General features: G+C 44.3%; 1 protein-coding gene across 1 annotated transcript; it reads left to right on the top strand.

Moving 5' to 3' along the window:
- The first annotated feature begins 2,295 nt into the window (after positions 1-2,295).
- Positions 2,296-19,044, top strand: HAPSTR1 (HUWE1 associated protein modifying stress responses). The gene is made up of 4 exons (XM_064389773.1): positions 2,296-2,682; positions 3,424-3,504; positions 7,581-7,856; positions 15,643-19,044. The coding sequence occupies exons 1-4, from the start codon at positions 2,463-2,465 to the stop codon at positions 15,885-15,887; spliced, it is 822 nt and encodes a 273-aa protein (XP_064245843.1). The 5' UTR covers positions 2,296-2,462; the 3' UTR covers positions 15,888-19,044.
- Positions 19,045-19,116: the final 72 nt, after the last annotated feature.

Raw genomic sequence — 19,116 nt, forward strand, 5'->3', positions numbered from 1 at the left:
ACTGTTTATTTCACAGCTGCCAACATTATGCAACTCTTTAGAAATAGTCAGAAAAACAGATGTGTGGTACACAAAAAGCCATGTCTCCTCCTCTTCCATCAAGCTCCCTGCCCTAACTTCTGATCTCAAAGAGCATCTGCAAAGCCCATGAAAACTGACAGGAAATTCTGCTATGTTTCTGGTGAGGGAAATGAATTTCAGTACTTGATTTATTTGTAAATACTAGAACAATCCCATCACACATTCTTGTGTGATGCTTTACAATATTTCAACAATTTAAGAGTATAAGGAATGAGTATTTCCAAGTTGTAGGTATTTTATAAGAAATCCTATGCAATAGAGAAGATCTTTTCTGTTCTTTGCTTTTCTTAAACCAGTTGCACAGGAAAAAAATCCATGTTGTGCCACATTATGTACTTACTGCCCTTCTGATCAATGGATGATTTACAAAGCCAGTTTGGCTGAAGTTCATAACCTTAAACAAGAATTGGACAGAGCCTTGCCTAGAAAGGAAGGGAATATCAATGCCTTTGTGTTTGTGCATTAGTGTCATATATCTGAGATACTTATATTAAAAGCCAGTGCCACAATTTCAGTTTAAGGAGACATGCACAAAGTTATGGGTGCTCGTACCCCTTCTACTCCCATGGAGTGCCCCGGCATAACCCACAAGTAGGAGGCCCTTAGAAATTAGTCTCAGTGGTTTAGGAAATACAGTAGCTGCAGCTTCAGCTTTCAGTTGTCCTCAGAGATAAAAAATCCCAACCCATCAGTTCCAGTTGGAACACCACTTCTTTCCCCACTATACATGATTTAGGCTTGAATTCCTGAATGTTTTACGGACTTGTATGAACATCCAAGTTCAAAAAAGGAACAAGCATGGTCTGGCTAGAGCAGCCTGTCGGAGGAGGGAGCGGAGCCGGTGAGCGCTTCTCCCGCGGGGCGGGACGGGCACCAGGCTGCGGTGCGTGTCTGTGCTGGGCTCGGCGATGCGGGCACGGCCGGACCGGCTCACCGCGGGCCGCGCAGCCTGGACAGCGGCTGTGAACCCAGCCGTGCCCTGTCCTGGCTGCAAACCCAGCCGTGCCCGGTCCTGGCTGCAAACCCAGCCGTGCCCGGTCCTGGCTCCAAACCCAGCCGTGCCCGGTGCTGTTTGCAAACCCAGCCGTGCCCGGTGCTGTTTGCAAACCCAGCCGTGCCCGGTCCTGGCTGCAAACCCAGCCGTGCCCGGTGCTGTTTGCAAACCCAGCCGTGCCCGGTGCTGTTTGCAAACCCAGCCGTGCCCTGTCCCGGCTCCAAACCCAGCCGTGCCCGGTCCTGGCTGCAAACCCAGCCGTGCCCGGTGCTGTTTGCAAACCCAGCCGTGCCCTGTCCTGGCTCCAAACCCAGCCGTGCCCGGTCCCGGCTCCAAACCCAGCCGTGCCCGGTCCTGGCTGCAAACCCAGCCGTGCCCGGTCCCGGCTCCAAACCCAGCCGTGCCCGGTGCTGTTTGCAAACCCAGCCGTGCCCGGGCCTCGCTCCGCAGCACGGGCGGGTTTGCTGTGGCTGAGGCGCGGCTGGAGCAGCCGGGCAGTGCATTTGCACGGCAGCCAAGTGACAGATCGCGAGGTAAACCAGTGTTTCTAAACGTGCGCAAAGCAGCTGGGACTTCAGTCTGCTTGTTGGGACCGTGCCTGCTACAGCGCAGACTCAAGAGATGGTAAATAATGTGTAAAACAGGCAGAAAAGCGATGCCGTGGGTCTGAACTCTCGGGCAAACCCCTCAGCCGTTCCTGCCGGACGCTGGACGCGGGCCCGGCCGTGTCACACGGCTCGGCCCTCGGGCCCTGCGCGGCCGCCATCTTCCCCCGGGGCCGGGAAGGGAACCGCCTCCCGGGCGGGCTCTGCCCCTCGGCGGAGCCGCGGCGGCCGCTGCCACCTCCCGGTCCGGGCGCGGACAGCGCTGCCGGGCTGGCCCGAGGCCGGCAGCGCCTCGCCCGCTCGGGGCGGCCCCGGGGCCGCTGCCGGGGGGCGCGGGCGGGGCCGCCTCACGCCAGGGGCGGGGCCGGGGCCGGGGCCGCGCGAGGTAGCGCACTGCGCACGCGCACCGCGCCGACGCCCCCGGCACGGGGCTGTGACGGCGTAACCAAACCTGCGTTAGCCCCGCCCCCCGGGGTGTCCCGCGTGACGGACACGTGAGCGAACCAATGAGCGCTGGGAACCCCGCACGGGCCGGCGGTGCCGGGGCGGTGGTGGCCAATCGAGCGCTGCGGGCGGGACGGGCCGGCTGCGCGTTCCCAGGCGCCTCGGCAGGGCTCTCAGTGCGCTCGGGGCGGTGCCGGCGCTCGGAGTGTTTGGGGCCGGCGGAGCGACGGGCGGGCCCGGCATGGGGGTGAGGTAGGGCCGGCCCGGCGCACGGAGCGAGCGCGGCCGGCTGTCGGGACCGGGTGTACGCGGCGGTGGGACGCGGAGCCGGGCGGAGGATGGAGGACAAGAAGGAGGAGGGCGAGGCGGAGATCCAGGAGCACGGGCCCGAGCACTGGTTCAGCAAGTGGGAGCGGCAGTGCCTGGCTGAGGCCGAGCAGGAGGAGGCGCTGGCGCCGGAGCTGCAGGACGAGGCGGCGGCGCAGCCCGAGCACAAGCAGCAGAAGCTCTGGCACCTCTTTCAGAATTCGGCCACCGCCGTGGCGCAGCTCTACAAGGGTGAGCGCGGTCAGGGGCTCGGCGAGGGCGCAGCTGGGGCGGCTGCGGCCGAGAGGCCGGTGGAGCCCGAGCGCGGTGGGCTCGGGGCCCGGGGGGTGGGGGCGCCCAGCAGCCGCGGAGCCGCCGGGGTGGGGAGGTGCCCGTAGCGGTACAAAGGGGCCGAGGCAGCGGGAGGAGCGGCTGCCGGCCCGCGGCCGCCCTCGGAGACGGGCTGGAAAACAAAATGGCGAGAGGGAGGGGGAGCGGCGGTCGCGGCCCGGACAGCGCCCGGCGCGGCCTCCGGGGCGGCTCCTGCGCCGGCCCGGCCGCACCCCCTCCCCCGGCTGCCCGAGCGCTCGGGCCGGAGCGCGGCCGCGGGGCGTCGGGGCGCAGCGGCGGGGGCCGCGCCGGGAGGGTCCGGGCGGCGGGGGCGAGCCCCGAGCGCCGGGAAGGGTGGGGGGGGCCGGGAAGCCCGGCCCTGCCGGCGGCTCCCGACGCCCAGCCCCGGGAAGAGACTCCCGACAAAATGGCGAAGCGGGGCCGGGCTCATTGTGCGGCGGGGCCGGGGCGGGGGCGGCCGGGCGCTCCCCGCCGCGCTGGGGGCACCGCGGCCGCTGCCCCGGCCGGGCCGCTGCCCGCCCGGCCCGCTCGGCCCCGATCCGGAGCTGCCTCCGGAAGGTGGAACAAAATGGCGAAACCTAACATGGCCGTTCGGAGCGGGTGACTCCAAAATAAACAGCGTGTGTCCTTCCCTCCCTGCAGACCGGGTGTGCCAGCAGCCGGGGCTCTCCCTCTGGGTCCCCTTCCAGAACGCCGCCACTGCGGTCACCAACCTCTACAAAGGTAAGGGGCTGCCCCCCCGCTGCCCCGGCAGCCCTCTCCGCCGAGCCGGGCCCCACTCTGCCTCCTGCCCCGGCTTACTCATAAGTAGGGCCTGTTAATGTCTCTTATTCACCCTGATAAAATCTAACCCGAGACTGCTTCCTGAATCTTGCAGGTTTTCCCTGGTCCACTTTAGCTGACAGTAGCTGAATCTTTTCTGTTGCCTCATGTCAATGAGTCACAAACTTAAAATCTGTTTTACTTTGAGACCCTTGAAAAAGGATATCTTTAACATATGTCTGTTTCTTGTGAATTCAAGGGAAGTGTTTAATGGTTTATTAAACAGTACTGAAATTCCCTGCATTGTTTATATTTCATGGTACATTAGATGTTGGGGTGTCAGTATAATGCCTTCTCTTTTGTGGTGCAGCGAAGTTGGGTACAGTGTTCATAAAATTCTGCATAAATGTTATGTGACAGAAAATTTTATCTTCTTGTGGCACTGAGGCTTCTTAAGTAAGCTTCACAGTTTATTTTAAGCACTAAAATGTCATTATGTCTATGTTCAGCATGGCTGTAAGAAGGCAGCTTTAGCCAGAACTTTGATAGGAGTGTGCTTTGCATGTGGCTGTGCTTTAGTGTTGGTTTACTGGATGTTTCTGAACTCTGCAGTTCTCTGGGTTGTCCCAGGAATTCTTGTCTGCAGAAGGATCATTCAGTGGCTTTTACTTTATTTAAAAGGTTGTGCTAAAATGATACATATCAGTGAAGGCTGAAATTGATACATTGCGATTCCCATCGTTACTGCCTTCCATTCCAAGGAAGGGAAGTGCTTTAAAATTCCAGATGTTTGTTTTTCTGGCTTATAGTTTGATTTTTTCCCCCCTGTTTTTTTTCCCCCCCTTTATCTGTACAGTATTATCTGTATCTATTATCTGAAGGAGCACAGTTCTACCCCTCTGCTCCTTCATTTGCCTCCAGTTTTGTCATTTTGGATTTGCTTTAAGCAGTTGAACTTGATGTGTTTGTGACGGGTGATCAGGTTTCTGGCAGATGTGGACAGAGTGAGGAGGAGCTGTAGGTGCACAGCCCTCACTGCCAGAGCCTTTCCTCCTGCAGAAGGTGCATTTGGGTGCTGTGTGTAGGTCAGGTCGTGTGAAGGGGCAGCACCTCAGAGCAGGAAGGTGCTGGCCTGAGGGTGTGGGTCACTAGAACATGTCTGGGAACAACAGTCATTTGAGAATGGTGCTAGGGTAGCAGCAGGTAGTGTTAATAAATTGTCTGGAATAATTATAATCTGTCTTTACAAATGGCATGGCTCTCCCTTACAGTGTCTTTAGTGTGAAGACTTAGGTTGTTTATTTCTGGTTGAAATGTTAGATTACTTGTGCTCTAGGCAAAATGAGCCTTTTTGTTTGCAATGATGTGATTAACTGATGAGTAGGTGATCAGGGAAACTAGGCTTTAAATCGGAGGCTGACTTTGGTCAGGTATAATGTAATACTTCAAAAACCAGCACCTGAAACAGATGTTTTCTTCAGACAGATCCTAAAGTACCTGAGTTACTCAGGAATGCCATCTTTCAGTTTTCAGTTAACTTGCAAGTCAGTAGAAATTTGGTGATAACATGGTAGAACCAGCTGAACACTGTCATATCTGACAAGTTGGAGTCTCTTACTGTGAGCTTGCTTTCCCTAGTGGTGAACATGGCTCTTAAAAAAACCTCCTGTTTTTCACATTCTCAGTACTGTTTGTTTTGGAGGACTCTGTCAAAATACTGGAGGAATACTTGGTGTGGTGAACTGAACACCACAAACTGCCTCTTGCCTTGTCAGCTGCTTTCTGATCTGATAAATACTTGGATTTTTGAGGCATCATCTTTTTAACAAGAACAACCCGAGGAATGGTGCATAATGAGAATGCCATGATGTCTTGAATGTCAGCATTTCTTCTGAATATAGATTAGAAGTTTAATATCACACCACACTGATGGTCTTATGTCCTGAATTTCTGGTGCTGGTGATAGAGACTGCATTCTGCATTCAAGGCACTTCATTATCTTGATTGCACTAAAAAAGTGAAGGCATGGCTTGTAATGTAAGATTTAGAACTTAAGACCACTGGAAAGTTCTAGGTATGTTAGAATAAGACTTCTGAGCCTACAATTTACCTTGTTTTTATTTAAAGAAACTCTGAATATTTTCTAATGTTGATTTTGACTTAGTAATTTCAGAATATATGCAACTTGACTGCTTAGGTTTTGCCAGCTTAACTTTGTAAACAAAGTAGTTGTGGCTTTTACCATAAAAATCTAATGTACCCGGGGTAATGATGCTTGAAACTTCTCTGGGCTGCATCAGCAGTCAGTGTTTGACCTCACACCTAGTTCACAGTTAGCACTTTGTAAAGCATTCTCATACACAAAGAAAGCAGGGTATTGACGTAAAGTCGGCCTCCAAGCCTCAGAAGGACACTCGTGGTATTTCAGGAAGTGATTAAAGGAGTATTTTCAGTTTCCAAGTTGGCTCCGGAGTGTTTGGGCAGCTTTTCTGCCAGTGCATTGGAGTGCGGGCTGCTGTGCAGTACAAAATGGCAGGAGGAGTAATCTGTCATGGTACCATTGCTTTCAGAGGAATTAGCATTTGTAAATGTAGCCTTCAGATTACAAAGGAGTCCAGGCAGAATACTCTTAGAGTGGATACAAATAGCAGGTTAAGTGTACTTTGTGTACTTGTTTAGTTTATATTCCAAAAGCTCCAAGATTTAACTCAGCTCAGTTTGAGGTGGTTTTGGTCTGTTGTGTTAGGTTTGAAGTGCTGCTCTTTGGCAGTGTAGATCTCAGTGCTGTCTTTCATGGTCTGTGCAGTGGTGCCTTAGAATACAAGTCCAAGAATAAGATTTAACAGTAGTACTTTCTGGGTTCTGGAGTGTGACAAAGCTGCATTAGATGTGTACAGCATTGTTTGTAAACCAGTATTTTGGGATAGCTGTTCCTAAAGAAATACCTTTATCTTCTGGTTTTTATCTTGGGCTTCATTAATAAAACAAGAATATAAAATGCTGTTTAAATCAGGTTTGCCACGTGGAAAAAAAATATGGAATTCAAGTAAACAAAATTGGAGTGGATATGTTCATGTCTTTTAAGGAGCAAGAGCAACATAACAGTATGAAACTTTACATGAAACTGAAAAGGTGTTGTTAAAGCTCTGATAGGAGATCTATGAAGAACAACATGAGCATAATTGTGTAGTGAACAGGATTTGTCCCACCTGTTACTGTGGTTTGAAATTTATTCAAACTGGTAGCCAGAAATACACTTCCCAAAGTTTGAAAGCAACTTAATACATTGGAGACATAGTTATAACTGATGTGCACAGGTGATCAGTTACATTAACAGAGAGTGTAATTGAATTTTGTAGTAGGTTTTATTGTAAATAGTGTGTTTAAAACTTTTGTATATCAGAATTGCCATGGGATCCTAAATGGGGAAGGAAACTTTCTTAGCCTTTGTAAGTGGTATGTTGGCTAATTGAAAGACATTGAGGACACTTGTGTTCTAACTAGTTTCAAAACTGTGGCCTGTGAATTGCCTCTGCAATTGAAATCCTGCTGAAAATAGAAGAACTTGAAATAAATTCTGAGTTTTCTGGCAGTTCCTTACCTGTCAGAATGAAGAAGAGTTTTTCCTTTCTTATGTTGGGGCTGCCTGGCTGTATTGATGCACTTTGTGTTCTAAGTCTGTTGTCTGTTGATTTAAGAATCTTCCTCAGTCTGACAAGCTCTAAGTATGTTTTTAATGTAAATAAACAGTGCTGTGGTGTTGACCTGAAGCATAGTAAATGCTGTTTAAGTGGTGCTGGAGTTGCTGTTGACTATCTGAGGTGTAAAGAGGATGGAATGTTTTGGCTAATACTCTCTTCAGGTTTGATGGAACTCCTCTTTGCTGCTGCAGCTGCCTCGGTGCTGCCTTGTGGTGTAACCTGTAGAAGATGTAGATACTTCTTCTTTCCCATGGTTGGCAGGAGGCCACATCAGTGCTGAGCCATGCTGTGCATTGCTGTGTAACACTAAGAGAACTTTTTTCTGTCCTTTTGCAGAGAGCGTGGATGCCCACCAGCGAAGCTTTGATTTAGGAATTCAGATTGGCTATCAGCGTCGGAATAAGGATGTGTTAGCCTGGGTTAAGAAACGCAGAAGAACTATTCGAAGAGAAGACTTAATCAGCTTCCTTTGTGGAAAAGTCCCTCCTCCAAGAAATTCTAGAGCTCCCCCAAGACTGACTGTAGTATCCCCTAATCGAGCTACTTCAACAGAAACTAGCTCATCTGTAGAGACTGATTTGCAACCCTTCCGTGAAGCCATAGCTCTGCATGGTAACAGTCACTTTTTCAATACTACTTGGTTAAAATTGGGTGGGGGTTCTTAAAGTGTGTTTGGCATATCATAATGTGTCATGTGCCTGGTGTTCCAGCTGAAGGTATCCCCTTCATTCTTTAAGGGAGCTTTTGCATGGATAAGGCATGTGTTGGCTGCTAAAAATTTGTATAGTTGAGTATTTTGAATGAAGAAAGGGTACTGAATAAAATGGAAATTTGGTCTATAATATTGCACAGCTGTGAGCTCAACAGTTAAGTATCAAGTCTTGGTAGTGTTTTTGAAGCATGAAGAGACTTGGCATTCATACCAATGCTAAAGTAAACAGAATTCTTGGAAAATAGCAATGCTATGCTAGCAACTAGTTAAATATTAAGATTTGACTGCTAGCAAATTTTTGGGGGCTTAGGGAGGGAGTTTGATGTCTGAGGCTTCTGTCTCTAGCTCTCTAGTACCTTTGTTAGGTACTGGATAATGCAGTTCAGCATTCTACTTAAAGTACCCTGGAAAGGGTGTTTCGGTTACACATTTTTGAAATAATTGAGTCCTATTCAGAACTTTGTTCTAGTTCACTTTCAGATTTACAGGTCTTCCAGTGTCATACTGAATTGCCTTCCTTGCCATCACCAGCAATGTTGGGTGTATCTCTTTTCAGACATGAATATTCAGTAGTTTTTTCTATATTGGATTATGATTCAGCAAGTGATAGACAGATGTGCTTTAAATTGCTCTTGAGGTGAGATGAGGCAGTTCACCTCTGGGTTTTCTGCCTTCTAAAATTCAAAAGGGTAGCAGATATCTTGAGGTACAAACCCTAGACCATTCTAAAAATGAAAATTAAGCTATCTAGTAGTGCAATCTAAATGAAATTTTTACTGTCTGGATATTCTCAGTGTGGGGTAGAATTGATGGGTTAATTAGAAGAGTGAATTCCTGAAAATGCAGTCTTGGCTTCTGTGCTGTGGTGGTTTTTAAAGATGCCCAGCCCAGACACTGTTACTGTCTAGGTGACAGCCATTTAAACCAAACATGCTTCCCCACTCAGTCATGTTGGTTTTGGCAGTTTCCTGTCTCATACTGGAAGGAGGCTAGGGAATTCTGTGCACCACTGTTGCTTACTCAGTGTAGATAAAATTAATTTCATGAGAACAGCTGCAGAAGCTGGCTCTCACTGTGGTAAGCACCCTCGTAAATTGCTTTTCTGAAAATATAGTTGAATCTGTGGAGTTTGATTTAACTGTAAAGGCTCAGGCTCAGGTGAGAGGAAGCTTAGGTAGGCTCACTTCAGCACAGTAAGCTCTCTGAGTAAACTCAGAGGCACTTTTATCAGTAATATGGCTCTTTTTGTGTCCATGTATCATTTCATAGCATCTGCTTTGTACAGAGGTTGTTTATGGAAGTCACTTTTCTATAGCATGAGGATCTGAACAATGATATATAAAGTTGCCCATATTTCATAATGTAATGCAGGGTCATGAGGAAGTTCTGTCCTCTGTAGTGGCACTGCAGGGGCTCAAAATGTACTTTTCCCCTTCATCAGCTGGTTGACAAGATTACATGTCAGTCACCTTCTGGATTAGGTTCTCCTCATATCAGTTTCAATCTGAAAATTGACACAAATGCTTTTGTGCTAATGCTTTAGTGACTGGGCTTGTATTGGGCCTCATAACTCTTTTTACGCTATTGCCTGCAATGTTTACATTACTCCAGCTTATCCCCCCCCCCCTTTTTTTTTCTTTAAGGAAGTTGTGATTAAGCAATCTCATGAACTCATTTCCTATTTATTGTAGGGCTTCTCAAAACTATGTTTTGATTTTGAATCCTGCCAAGGATCTTCAGGTGTGTGTAAATTGTCCTCATTAGGCCTGTGCTTATCATAATTTTTGGCACATGGCTTGGAAGTGCTGCTCCTGAGTATCATGAGGGAATGTGAGACCCTGATGATACTGAGGAGCAGTCCAGGCACACAGGTTTTGAGAAGAGTTTCCAGCTGACATGTGAAGGTGGGAGACTGTTTTGTGCTGGTTGGCTTTCTGGTGGGAATAGAGTATTTCTTTATTAATCATGTGGATGGGTTGAATTAGATTTGAGGAATAATGCTAAAACTTTGCTGTTTGCAGCAAGACCTCTTCCAGTGAAGCAGGGATAGGTTTGAACAGCCTATGGCACCAAGTAAAGCTCAGTGGAAGCAGAGCTGGAGTATTGACTTCTCAGAATAGGTACTATTATATGTCTAAAGATCATGGCATTATAGATTGCTCATCTTCCGCTTTGGTGGTGGAAAATACTTTTTTTTTCATAATTTAACCCCAAAATGCATCATAAACACACCTGAAAATTTTGACAGGAGCAGTGGTAACGGAATAGCTAATAGAGTATTTCCTGGAACATAAAGCACAATTCTAGGTGTATGCCCTAGACTAAAACATTATAGATTATATCCTTTAGGCATCAGTACAATCTTTAAACTGTATGCTTCATCAGAAAAGAAATGTCTTAAAACTGAATTTTTGTCTCCAGCCCTGTAACCTCTGACCTGTATTTTATCTATGCAAGATGGCTGACAGTTTTTTGGACAGGTTATTGACCCCAGAATTTAATCTTGTGATACTCATTATCAAGTCTTTTACTATAAGAAAGCTTGAGATCAGAACAGCAGAGAAGAACCTGTTATAGTAGCTAAAAGCAAAATTATCATGGCAGAAAATTAGGCACGAGGATGTTTAAGATGTGATCTCCCTTTTCTTTTAAATCCATGACACTTATGCTCTGCAGTTGTTACTGAAATCTTTAGTGTTGCTTAGGGAGAATGAGACTTTGGAACCTTACTCTTGAGAGAGTAAATTTTGGTAAACAGCATCTTTTCCCTTATTATCAGCTTTTCACTGTTAGCATGCTGATGGGTAACATTAGAAATAAAGTATGGCTGGTGACTTGAACTGTGAATATTTGAAAAGAAGTTCAAGCCTTTTAGAAAAGCTGAGTAGTTATTTCAAGGTAACACATGATGTTTTACTCTGAAGTGCCAGTGCAGTTTTCTGAAACTTTTAATGAAACATCAATGTAATGCTTGGTGTTTTAAGATGTGGCAGTAGATGATAATACCTCTATTGTCCAACATCTCAGTTACAGAATTGGGTTTTTACCTTCCATTAGTCCCTGAAGTGTCATTCCATTAGGGAAAGTATGGATGTATCTTCACCTACTCTGGATGCGTATTGACATTTCCAGTTCTGTACAAGATGAGTTTCAAGTGACATCAATCTGAGCTAACAGTACAAGATTCCCAAACAGTGCCACGTGCTTGGCCACGTTGTGCCTGGCTGTAGCTGGAGTACCAAGCCTGGTGCCCAGCCTGTGTCCTTCACTGTGGCATGTGCTCCATGTTTCACACACTGTCCTGCCAGCATAATGGGAGAAAATGCTGTGATTGAGGAGGGGCAAGAAGCAAGCTTGGAAAGGTAGGGGTGAAATGCATTTGACTTGAGCATTCCTAATCAAAAATTAGGTGAATTTGGAAACAAAATAGGGCAACAGTAGAGTGAGAGAACTTTAGTTCTTTTTCTCCTTATGTTTGATGTTGATGTGTATAATTCATGTGATTTGGTCTCTGTGGGGTAGGGAGAGCACTTGCACATGCAAGTATGTGACTTGGCCCCTTAAGAGTCTGAATTTACATTGGCCTTTGTATTTTCTTCTCAGAATATTAAAGTGCAGTTTAAAACAGGAGCACTTAGAGTGGAGAAGCAGCAGCTGGTAAAAGAGGGGATGGGAGAGCAGAGTTCAGATTGGTCTGACACAGATTAATTTAAAGGTTGTATGTATATATAGCTGTGCTGGAATTGTGTTTTGGTATGTGCTGCTAAAACTTGCTCTTTGAGCCAGTGTTATGAAAGGGTGAATATGACAGAAAAGTGACAAGGATCTCTCTGCATGCCATTTTGTATTTATCTGGGGTTATTAACTAATTCCTGCTTTAGTCACACTACCTAAGCATGAATGTTCCTTTTGATACTTCCTTATTAAAACCTGTAGAAACAATAGTTAGTACTATTACTGTGTGAAACAGTAGCTACCCAGTATATTATGCTGTGATAGCAACCTGAATAAGTTTCACATGGTCATGATTGTAGGGCAGATGAAACAGCGTGTACAGTTTGTTAGGCCAGTGGTGATAAACTTGCTAATTTTGAGTTGACATTTTAATATTTTGTAATCCATTAAACATATTTTCAGTCAAGCATTCTAATATCTTGATAGTTTTGGAGTGCACTGAGTTGTAAATTGGCTAGTATTGATCACAGCTCCTTCTAATACTACTGTAAGACCCTTTTAGACTATAACTCTTTGTAAAAACATTGTCCATGAAATGCAATTTTGTTGATGAAAGATATGACAGGAAAGAGTGTACTAGGTACTGTAAAATGCTTGAGATATGCCTTCCACTTCAAACTTTTCTAATTCAAAAGGGGGTCAGAGCCATGTGGACCTTCTTAAAGGCCTCTAAGAATAAAGGAGATGTCCCTGGTAGAAAGGAGTGGGAAACTTGAGAGATGGATGTGAAATTGTGGGAAAAGTGAAGCCACTTCAGCAGCTCTTTGGATCTCTGGTGTATTGAGTGGACAAAACTGGTGTGCCTGTGGTTAAGGCCATATTAATCACAGTATAGAAATTTGAGGTTGGGAAATGCTGTTTGCTGACAGTCATGTCATCTTACCACTTCCGAGTGTTAGTTATTGCTTTAAATGCTTTGGGAAGAGCTCTGAGTCTGCTGAAAGCTTAAATTCAGACTAACTCACAGTAAATGGTTTTTCTGAGATTTCCTCTGCCTTTCCACAGCTTCCCAATTTAAAACTTGACTCTTTTCCCTGTTGACCAAAAGTAGATTTTTTTTTTTTGAGCATTGCAGGTTGTTCTCAGAGATGTTGGTTCCACGTAGTGGCATCTTGATATTTGAATGTGTGCCTTGAGTTTGCTCTGACTTTTCCATGTTAGCTCAATTAGCCAATCCTAATGTGCCAATCCAAGCTGTGATCTGATTGTTTCATTTGGCAGTTTTGCCCTTCTGGATGGATGGGCAGTGCTGTGTAATCTGGCTAACTGCCAGGAGCTGAGGCTGTCAGTCTGTCAGTGTACCCAGCCATGACTCTTACTGGTACTAAATACCTGTGTGAGATGCAGAATTAACCTGTAGCTCAAAGCCCCTGCTGTGATGCAATATCCTTGTATTCTGATCTGTAGGAATTAATTCAAAGCTACTCTCCTGCCTTAGACAAAGTTGGCTTGAAGATTTTAACTTCTAATTATCTCCTGAAGGTTGTTTGTGTATTTAAATGTCCAGTGATTCAGCATTACCTAAATACTGGGAAGTCAGTGACTGCTTTAGGCATTGCTTGCAAACTTTGTCAGTCTGGTTTTGTGTATGCTGCAGTGTGTTAAGGATGCATCTTTTAACTGTATCAACTATTTTAAAGAGTGCTTGTTGCTTGAAAAGGCTCCACTTCAAGCATAGTTGTTAAGTAGTGCCAAAAAAATGTCTTTTGACATCACAGGTCAGTTTTGGGGTTTTGTTTAGAATAATTTTTCTTCCCTTACTTGGGCACTAGATGTACTAAAAAGATGTCATGATAAAACTGAATTACTATGTTGCTCCTATGGTATGAGTTGTATAACAGTAAATGACTGATAAGTGATGTAAATTGTGTAAGTAATGACACTGAACTTGTGTGGTCACAGCAGTTTTGCTTGGAAAAGGGATGTGGGGGGAAATCTCTACAGTCAGTTTAGTTTGAAAAAATGTCACCTGTATGCTGTCAGACTTTTTCTAATTTAAATGTGCAGGATGAATTAATGTTTTTTCTGATGGATGTCGTGCCAGTTGAAATTAAAATACTGATGTCTTTGAATTGTGAAGTGATTTGTTACCTGCCCAAATTGTGTATGTTAGTAGTTGATCCAAGATACGGTATCTGAATTGGCTTTTTCTCATACATTTGTCACCAAGTTTAGCTGCATTACTTTCTTTGGTAGATACATGGGAAGTTGTTTTCCTATTAGTTTTGAATTCAAGCTTGACCTTAATCCTGAGAATACTGTCACAAGCCTAATTTCTGCGTTACCTTTACACTGAAACAGCTTCTTCTGTTTAAATACTTTCTGCCATTGTGCATGAACAATGATTTTGCTATTAATGAAATCTGCAGGGTGCTCTTGGAGTTCAGACCATGCTTCTGGGCCCTGTTTGAGCACCATTTGGAGCTGTAAGCAAAAGCCCTAAGAAAGAATCAGTGATCAGTGGCTGTGTCTGCTGTTGTTGTGTAATGCCAGATCTGTGTGCAGTATTTCCTGTGCTGTTACAAGCTGGAAGCTTTAAATGTTCATTCAGTAATGTTCAATAGAGTGAAGTTGGTTGGGCTGCTCCATCCTGACTTGTGTGTCAACCTGCCATTGCTGCAGATGGCTTTTAGAGTTCAGCTTCTGAGGTTTCTGGTGACTGATGTAGTTCTGTCACTTCTCTCTTCCCAGAGCCTCTGAAGTTGCCTGTTTGGCCTGCCAGCAGCTGATGGATTGGGCTTTATTAGGCTTGACTTATCAGTCAGTGGATTTTGGCTGCTCATTTGACAGTATATAGAGATGTGAATTAATGCACACACAAGTTTATGATGGCTGGACAGAGCTATAGAATATTTGAGACTGGAGAAGAGAGCTCTAAGATTTTGAAGGTTACTGACAGTGGAATCTTCCGGGACAGTTCCACATTTCCTTGTTCTTACTGTTAGAAAACATGCAGATCTATCTTTATCTTTCCTAGGGCCAACAGATGTTTCTGTACTCTTCTACTAATATTCAAATTTGAAAAAGTTATGATAGTAAATATGTTTGTCTTATCTCTGAGCTCCTGTTTATTTCCAAATGCAGCCTGAATTGGAAATTGAGAAGAGTAGTTAGACTTTGTGTATTAGTCCTTACTGAATTTATGTTTTAGAATGTCCCACTTTTGCAAAATTGTAATGTTACAGAAGGCAGAGGTTAAATTAGTATGAAAGTTCATGGTTGTCTTTTTATGACCTTGTTTCTACAAGAAATAAACTTCAATTTGAATCAAATACTATTAATCTGAATACAAACCAAAGTACTTTCAGGGTACCTGTGACAGTGGTTTGCATCAGATCTGTTGATAACAAATTTTGGGTGATTGTCATGTGGTTTTCCTTGCTTGTTCTTTTAAGTGCATTTCTGAATTTAGGAATACTGGTGTGTTGGCTGTTAGTGTTAGCCATGAAATAAAAGGTTGTATTTATGAACTAGCTGTGATGTACACCTGCCTGAGACCTGCTGCCACACTGCAGTTTCCTGCAGGGAGTGAAAGGGAGCAGGGTGCTGCTGTTGACACAAGGCCAGCTCAGTTCAACTCGAAAGTCCTTGGCAGGGCTGTGTAACTCCTGGTCCAGTGTGAAGCCTTTAAATTGAAAATATCTGCTCTCCAGTATATCCCTGTTTTGAATAGCATGTCATGCCTATGGAGTTAACGTTTGCCAGAGTGTGCTGTTACATCCTGGTGTGTAAGCTCACTTCCAACGTCACAAAAAGCAATTCTGGTATTTACTGGATTATTACATGGACTGAAAGCGGAGAAGGTGTGCTCTGGACTGGAGTGGTACAAACAGCAGGATGAAGTGTCTTTAAGGTCTCGGTGGCATTGGGCTGAGTGTGATCCTGTGTGGCACACAGGGACCTGAACTTTCTGTGCTGTCTGACTGAAGCCCTTTTTCTCTCTCTCCCCAGGTCTTAGTGGTGCAATGGCTAGTATAAGTGTTCGCTCGAGTACCCCAGGCTCGCCTACTCACGTGAGCAGTGGCTCCAATGCTAGTCGAAGGAGAAATGGACTCCATGATGTTGATTTGAACACTTTCATATCAGAAGAAATGGCACTCCACTTGGACAATGGTGGAACTAGAAAGCGTACCTCAGCCCAGTGTGGCGATGTCATTACAGACTCACCAACTCATAAACGCAACAGAATGATCTAAACTGCAAAAATTTCAAACCCACCATGCTGCTTGAAAGCCACTTGATCCTCAGAGTACTATTGAAAAGGAAACATGAGGCCATCTTTCCATATTCACTGTTTAAGACAAAGAATTCAATAAATGCCATAAAGGAAATTTTAGATATTACATTAGATGCCTCTTGTAACTGCGGCTTTCTTAAACTATATTCTTAGCAGAGGACATCAGATATTGTGTAGTAGTTAGCAAGATCATCATAGGCGAACATGTATCTGTTCCAAGGCTAAAAGTGACCTTACTTGTATTATTAAAGGGAAAGGAAATTTCAGATGTTTATTTGGCTATAGAATTTTTTTTGTCCTTTATTTCCTGCTTTGAGTATTTGCTTAAACAGTATTGCCAGTTTGACTGAAATTGTCTACAACATGACTTGGCATCTTTGTCAAAACTGCAGGCTTCCATTTTTGCAGCACTGTACCATGCACCTAGTTTCTGTATAGTAACAGTGTGCAAGTTATAAATATTGGACTGTACCCTTTTTAGTTTTAAAAAGCAGTTGATAATTCTGGTGATTGTGTGATAATGTAAAGAGGTGCTATGATGGTCATGCAATTAATACTTAATATTGAATCAATACAAGGATCTTTATTGGATTCACTTTGTGTGTTCTAGTGCTCTGAAGTAGCAATATTAAACTTTTCCCCAATTAACTTCATAGGCTTTTAAATCAGTTTGAGAAAATATATGTACTTATTGGTATTATCCTTGTGGTAATCATACACAGTGCAGACTGCACCAGTGCTGACCTAAATTTAGAGAAAAATGTCCTGTAATTGGAAAATAGGCTTTTCTGTTCAGTATTAGTGAAGGGTAGGTTTTGTGTACACCCATATCCTATTTTACATTTCTTGTGAAGTAATTGCCCATTGCTGGGGAGGGGTGGGAGGAGAGGGAATGTGGGGAATAGTTGGAAAAGGGGTGTGTTCTAACAAGTAAGACTTCTGGTCACATGTGGAAACTTGGACTAACTTAAACGAGATTCTGTGATGCCATCCCCTTCAGGAGGGAGTGACATGCAGGTTCTGTGAAGTGCTAAGAAAATAATTTAAAACTGGAAGTTGTTTATAAAACTCTGGATAAACATGCTGTAAGCATGAATTAAAAAGGATAAATGGCTTTCTTTTTGTGTTTAGCTTACATTCATAGGATTGAACTCTGGCTGCCGTAACTTAAGCATAGTCTAAAACTGAACTAGAGATCAAGACTGATCTGCTGCAAATCTGTTTCTGAATGGGGAAGGACAGATGTCAGTCTCAGAGTGTCCTGACTATTTTTATACGTAGAGGGAGGAAGTTCTTTGGTGGAGAGCTCTGAATCTAGGGCCTCTAAATCTCTGCCTTGGAAAGGGATAACACAGGAAGAATAAGAAAATGGAGAGCTCCAACCCTGCACGTTGGGAAAAGGGGTATTTAGAGAGGCGGTATGCATGCTTTAACTGGAAGCATAAGCTGATCCTGGGATTAAATGTAGCTATGCTAGATTCCCAGTACTAAAAATTGTGGTTTCTGGCGAAGTTAAGGCACCTTGAGCTCCATGTTAATACACAGCTCTTCAAGACTTTTGCTTACGTGCTTGTAGAGTCAGATCTCTTTTGTATTATCTTTGCTGTTTGAAGCAGACTTCACTGTAGGTTTGCCCTTTTTACCCTCTCATCGATGTCTGTAGTCAAGGCAGGACAGCAGTGCTGTGTGAGATTCTCAAGGCTCTCTATTTGAGCCTGGTTTCCTTGCCTTGTGGTGCTTCCATCACATTTCTCTACACCGAAGAGCCCTTGAAGATGTCAGTAGGTGCACAGTACTGTAGTGAGAGGCTCTGTAGTTCATGGACAGCTGTCAGAAGTGTCCAAAGAAAAGTGCTAAGAACTGCTCCAACCCCCACCTGTGTTACATAGCTGAACTTGCACATCACTTGAAGACTCAGTATACATTAATTTCAGTTACTGCTATTAACTACAATTCATAAGGTTTAGTTTATGTAAGATGTTAATACTGCATAAAGCTAGTTTCTTTTGGAGACTGCGTTTTCAGCAAAGATTTTGAAGATGGTATCTGAATATACATAAGTATTTATTAGACTATTGGCAGAGGGATTTTTATGTTCTAAAAGAAAGGTGGAGTCCTGAACAGAAAGGACAGGTATGAGAACCATTCTTCAGCTCTTCTGTTTATTTTTTAACTGGCTTGTACAAATAAGATGCTTATGCTCTGTAACTTCTAACACACTTTGTTCTTGATGTGGTAAAGGTGACATCATACTGGTATCAGTCCTGCACGCAGGGACTGAACTGTAGCAGTGCTGCTGGTCTAGCCCAAATACAGAGCCTGTTGAAATTACTTCTCCCCTTTCTTGCAATGAAATAAATCTTGTTAATGCTCTGAAGCATTAATTCAGTCTATTACCATCTAAAACTAAATTTGTCTGGCTTCTTATTTAATTTGTGCCATTTTTCTTTGAAAGAAAGCAGACCTTGATATTAAACTGGTTGCATTAATGTTTTTTTGCTTGTACCTTAAATATTTGGCAACTTTTGATTGTTTTTCATTTAGCCCCAACTGTTGTTTGCTCTTTGACCTCTGCCAGAGTGATCAAAAATGCATGTATTCACCTGATAAACACAGGAGAACGGGTTGTCTCTGAAAAAAAAATAAAAAGAAGTCCAGTACCTGTTGCTTTGAAGACTATTTCTTGTGCCAGTGTAGAAAACAGATGTTCTGGAAATAGCTTTCAGCTATATCCAAACTGTAGCGCCTGGAGCCAGAAGTGAGTTGATTTTCAGTAAGGAGGAACACTGACTGGAGAACTGTTTAGTTTGGTAAAAATGGTGCTTATTTTTGCTTTCTCCTTTGACCGGTCTCTTCTCCATGTACATCCAATCTAACCTGAATGTGCGGCAGTTACATAAAGTACATCCTGCACTGAAGCTACTGAGCTTGGCTTGCTTATTAATGAAGTAAGTTTTAAATGTTCAATTTAAATCTATATTACAATAAAGTCATGCAAAAATGATTTTGGTTGAAATTGAAGTCCTGCAGTTAAACTTACTTTCAAATGTGGTTTACCCAGCTGGAGTAATAGAAACTCTAAGTCATAATAAACCTAATAAAAAAAATACAACTAATCAGGCTGCTTCGTAGTTCTTTGAAGTTTCTGAATAATACAGTCCAATAATGCCAGACAAGATGTGATTAGT

Source organism: Passer domesticus, chromosome 15 (assembly GCF_036417665.1).
Source record: "Passer domesticus isolate bPasDom1 chromosome 15, bPasDom1.hap1, whole genome shotgun sequence".
NCBI classification, from domain to species: domain Eukaryota; kingdom Metazoa; phylum Chordata; class Aves; order Passeriformes; family Passeridae; genus Passer; species Passer domesticus.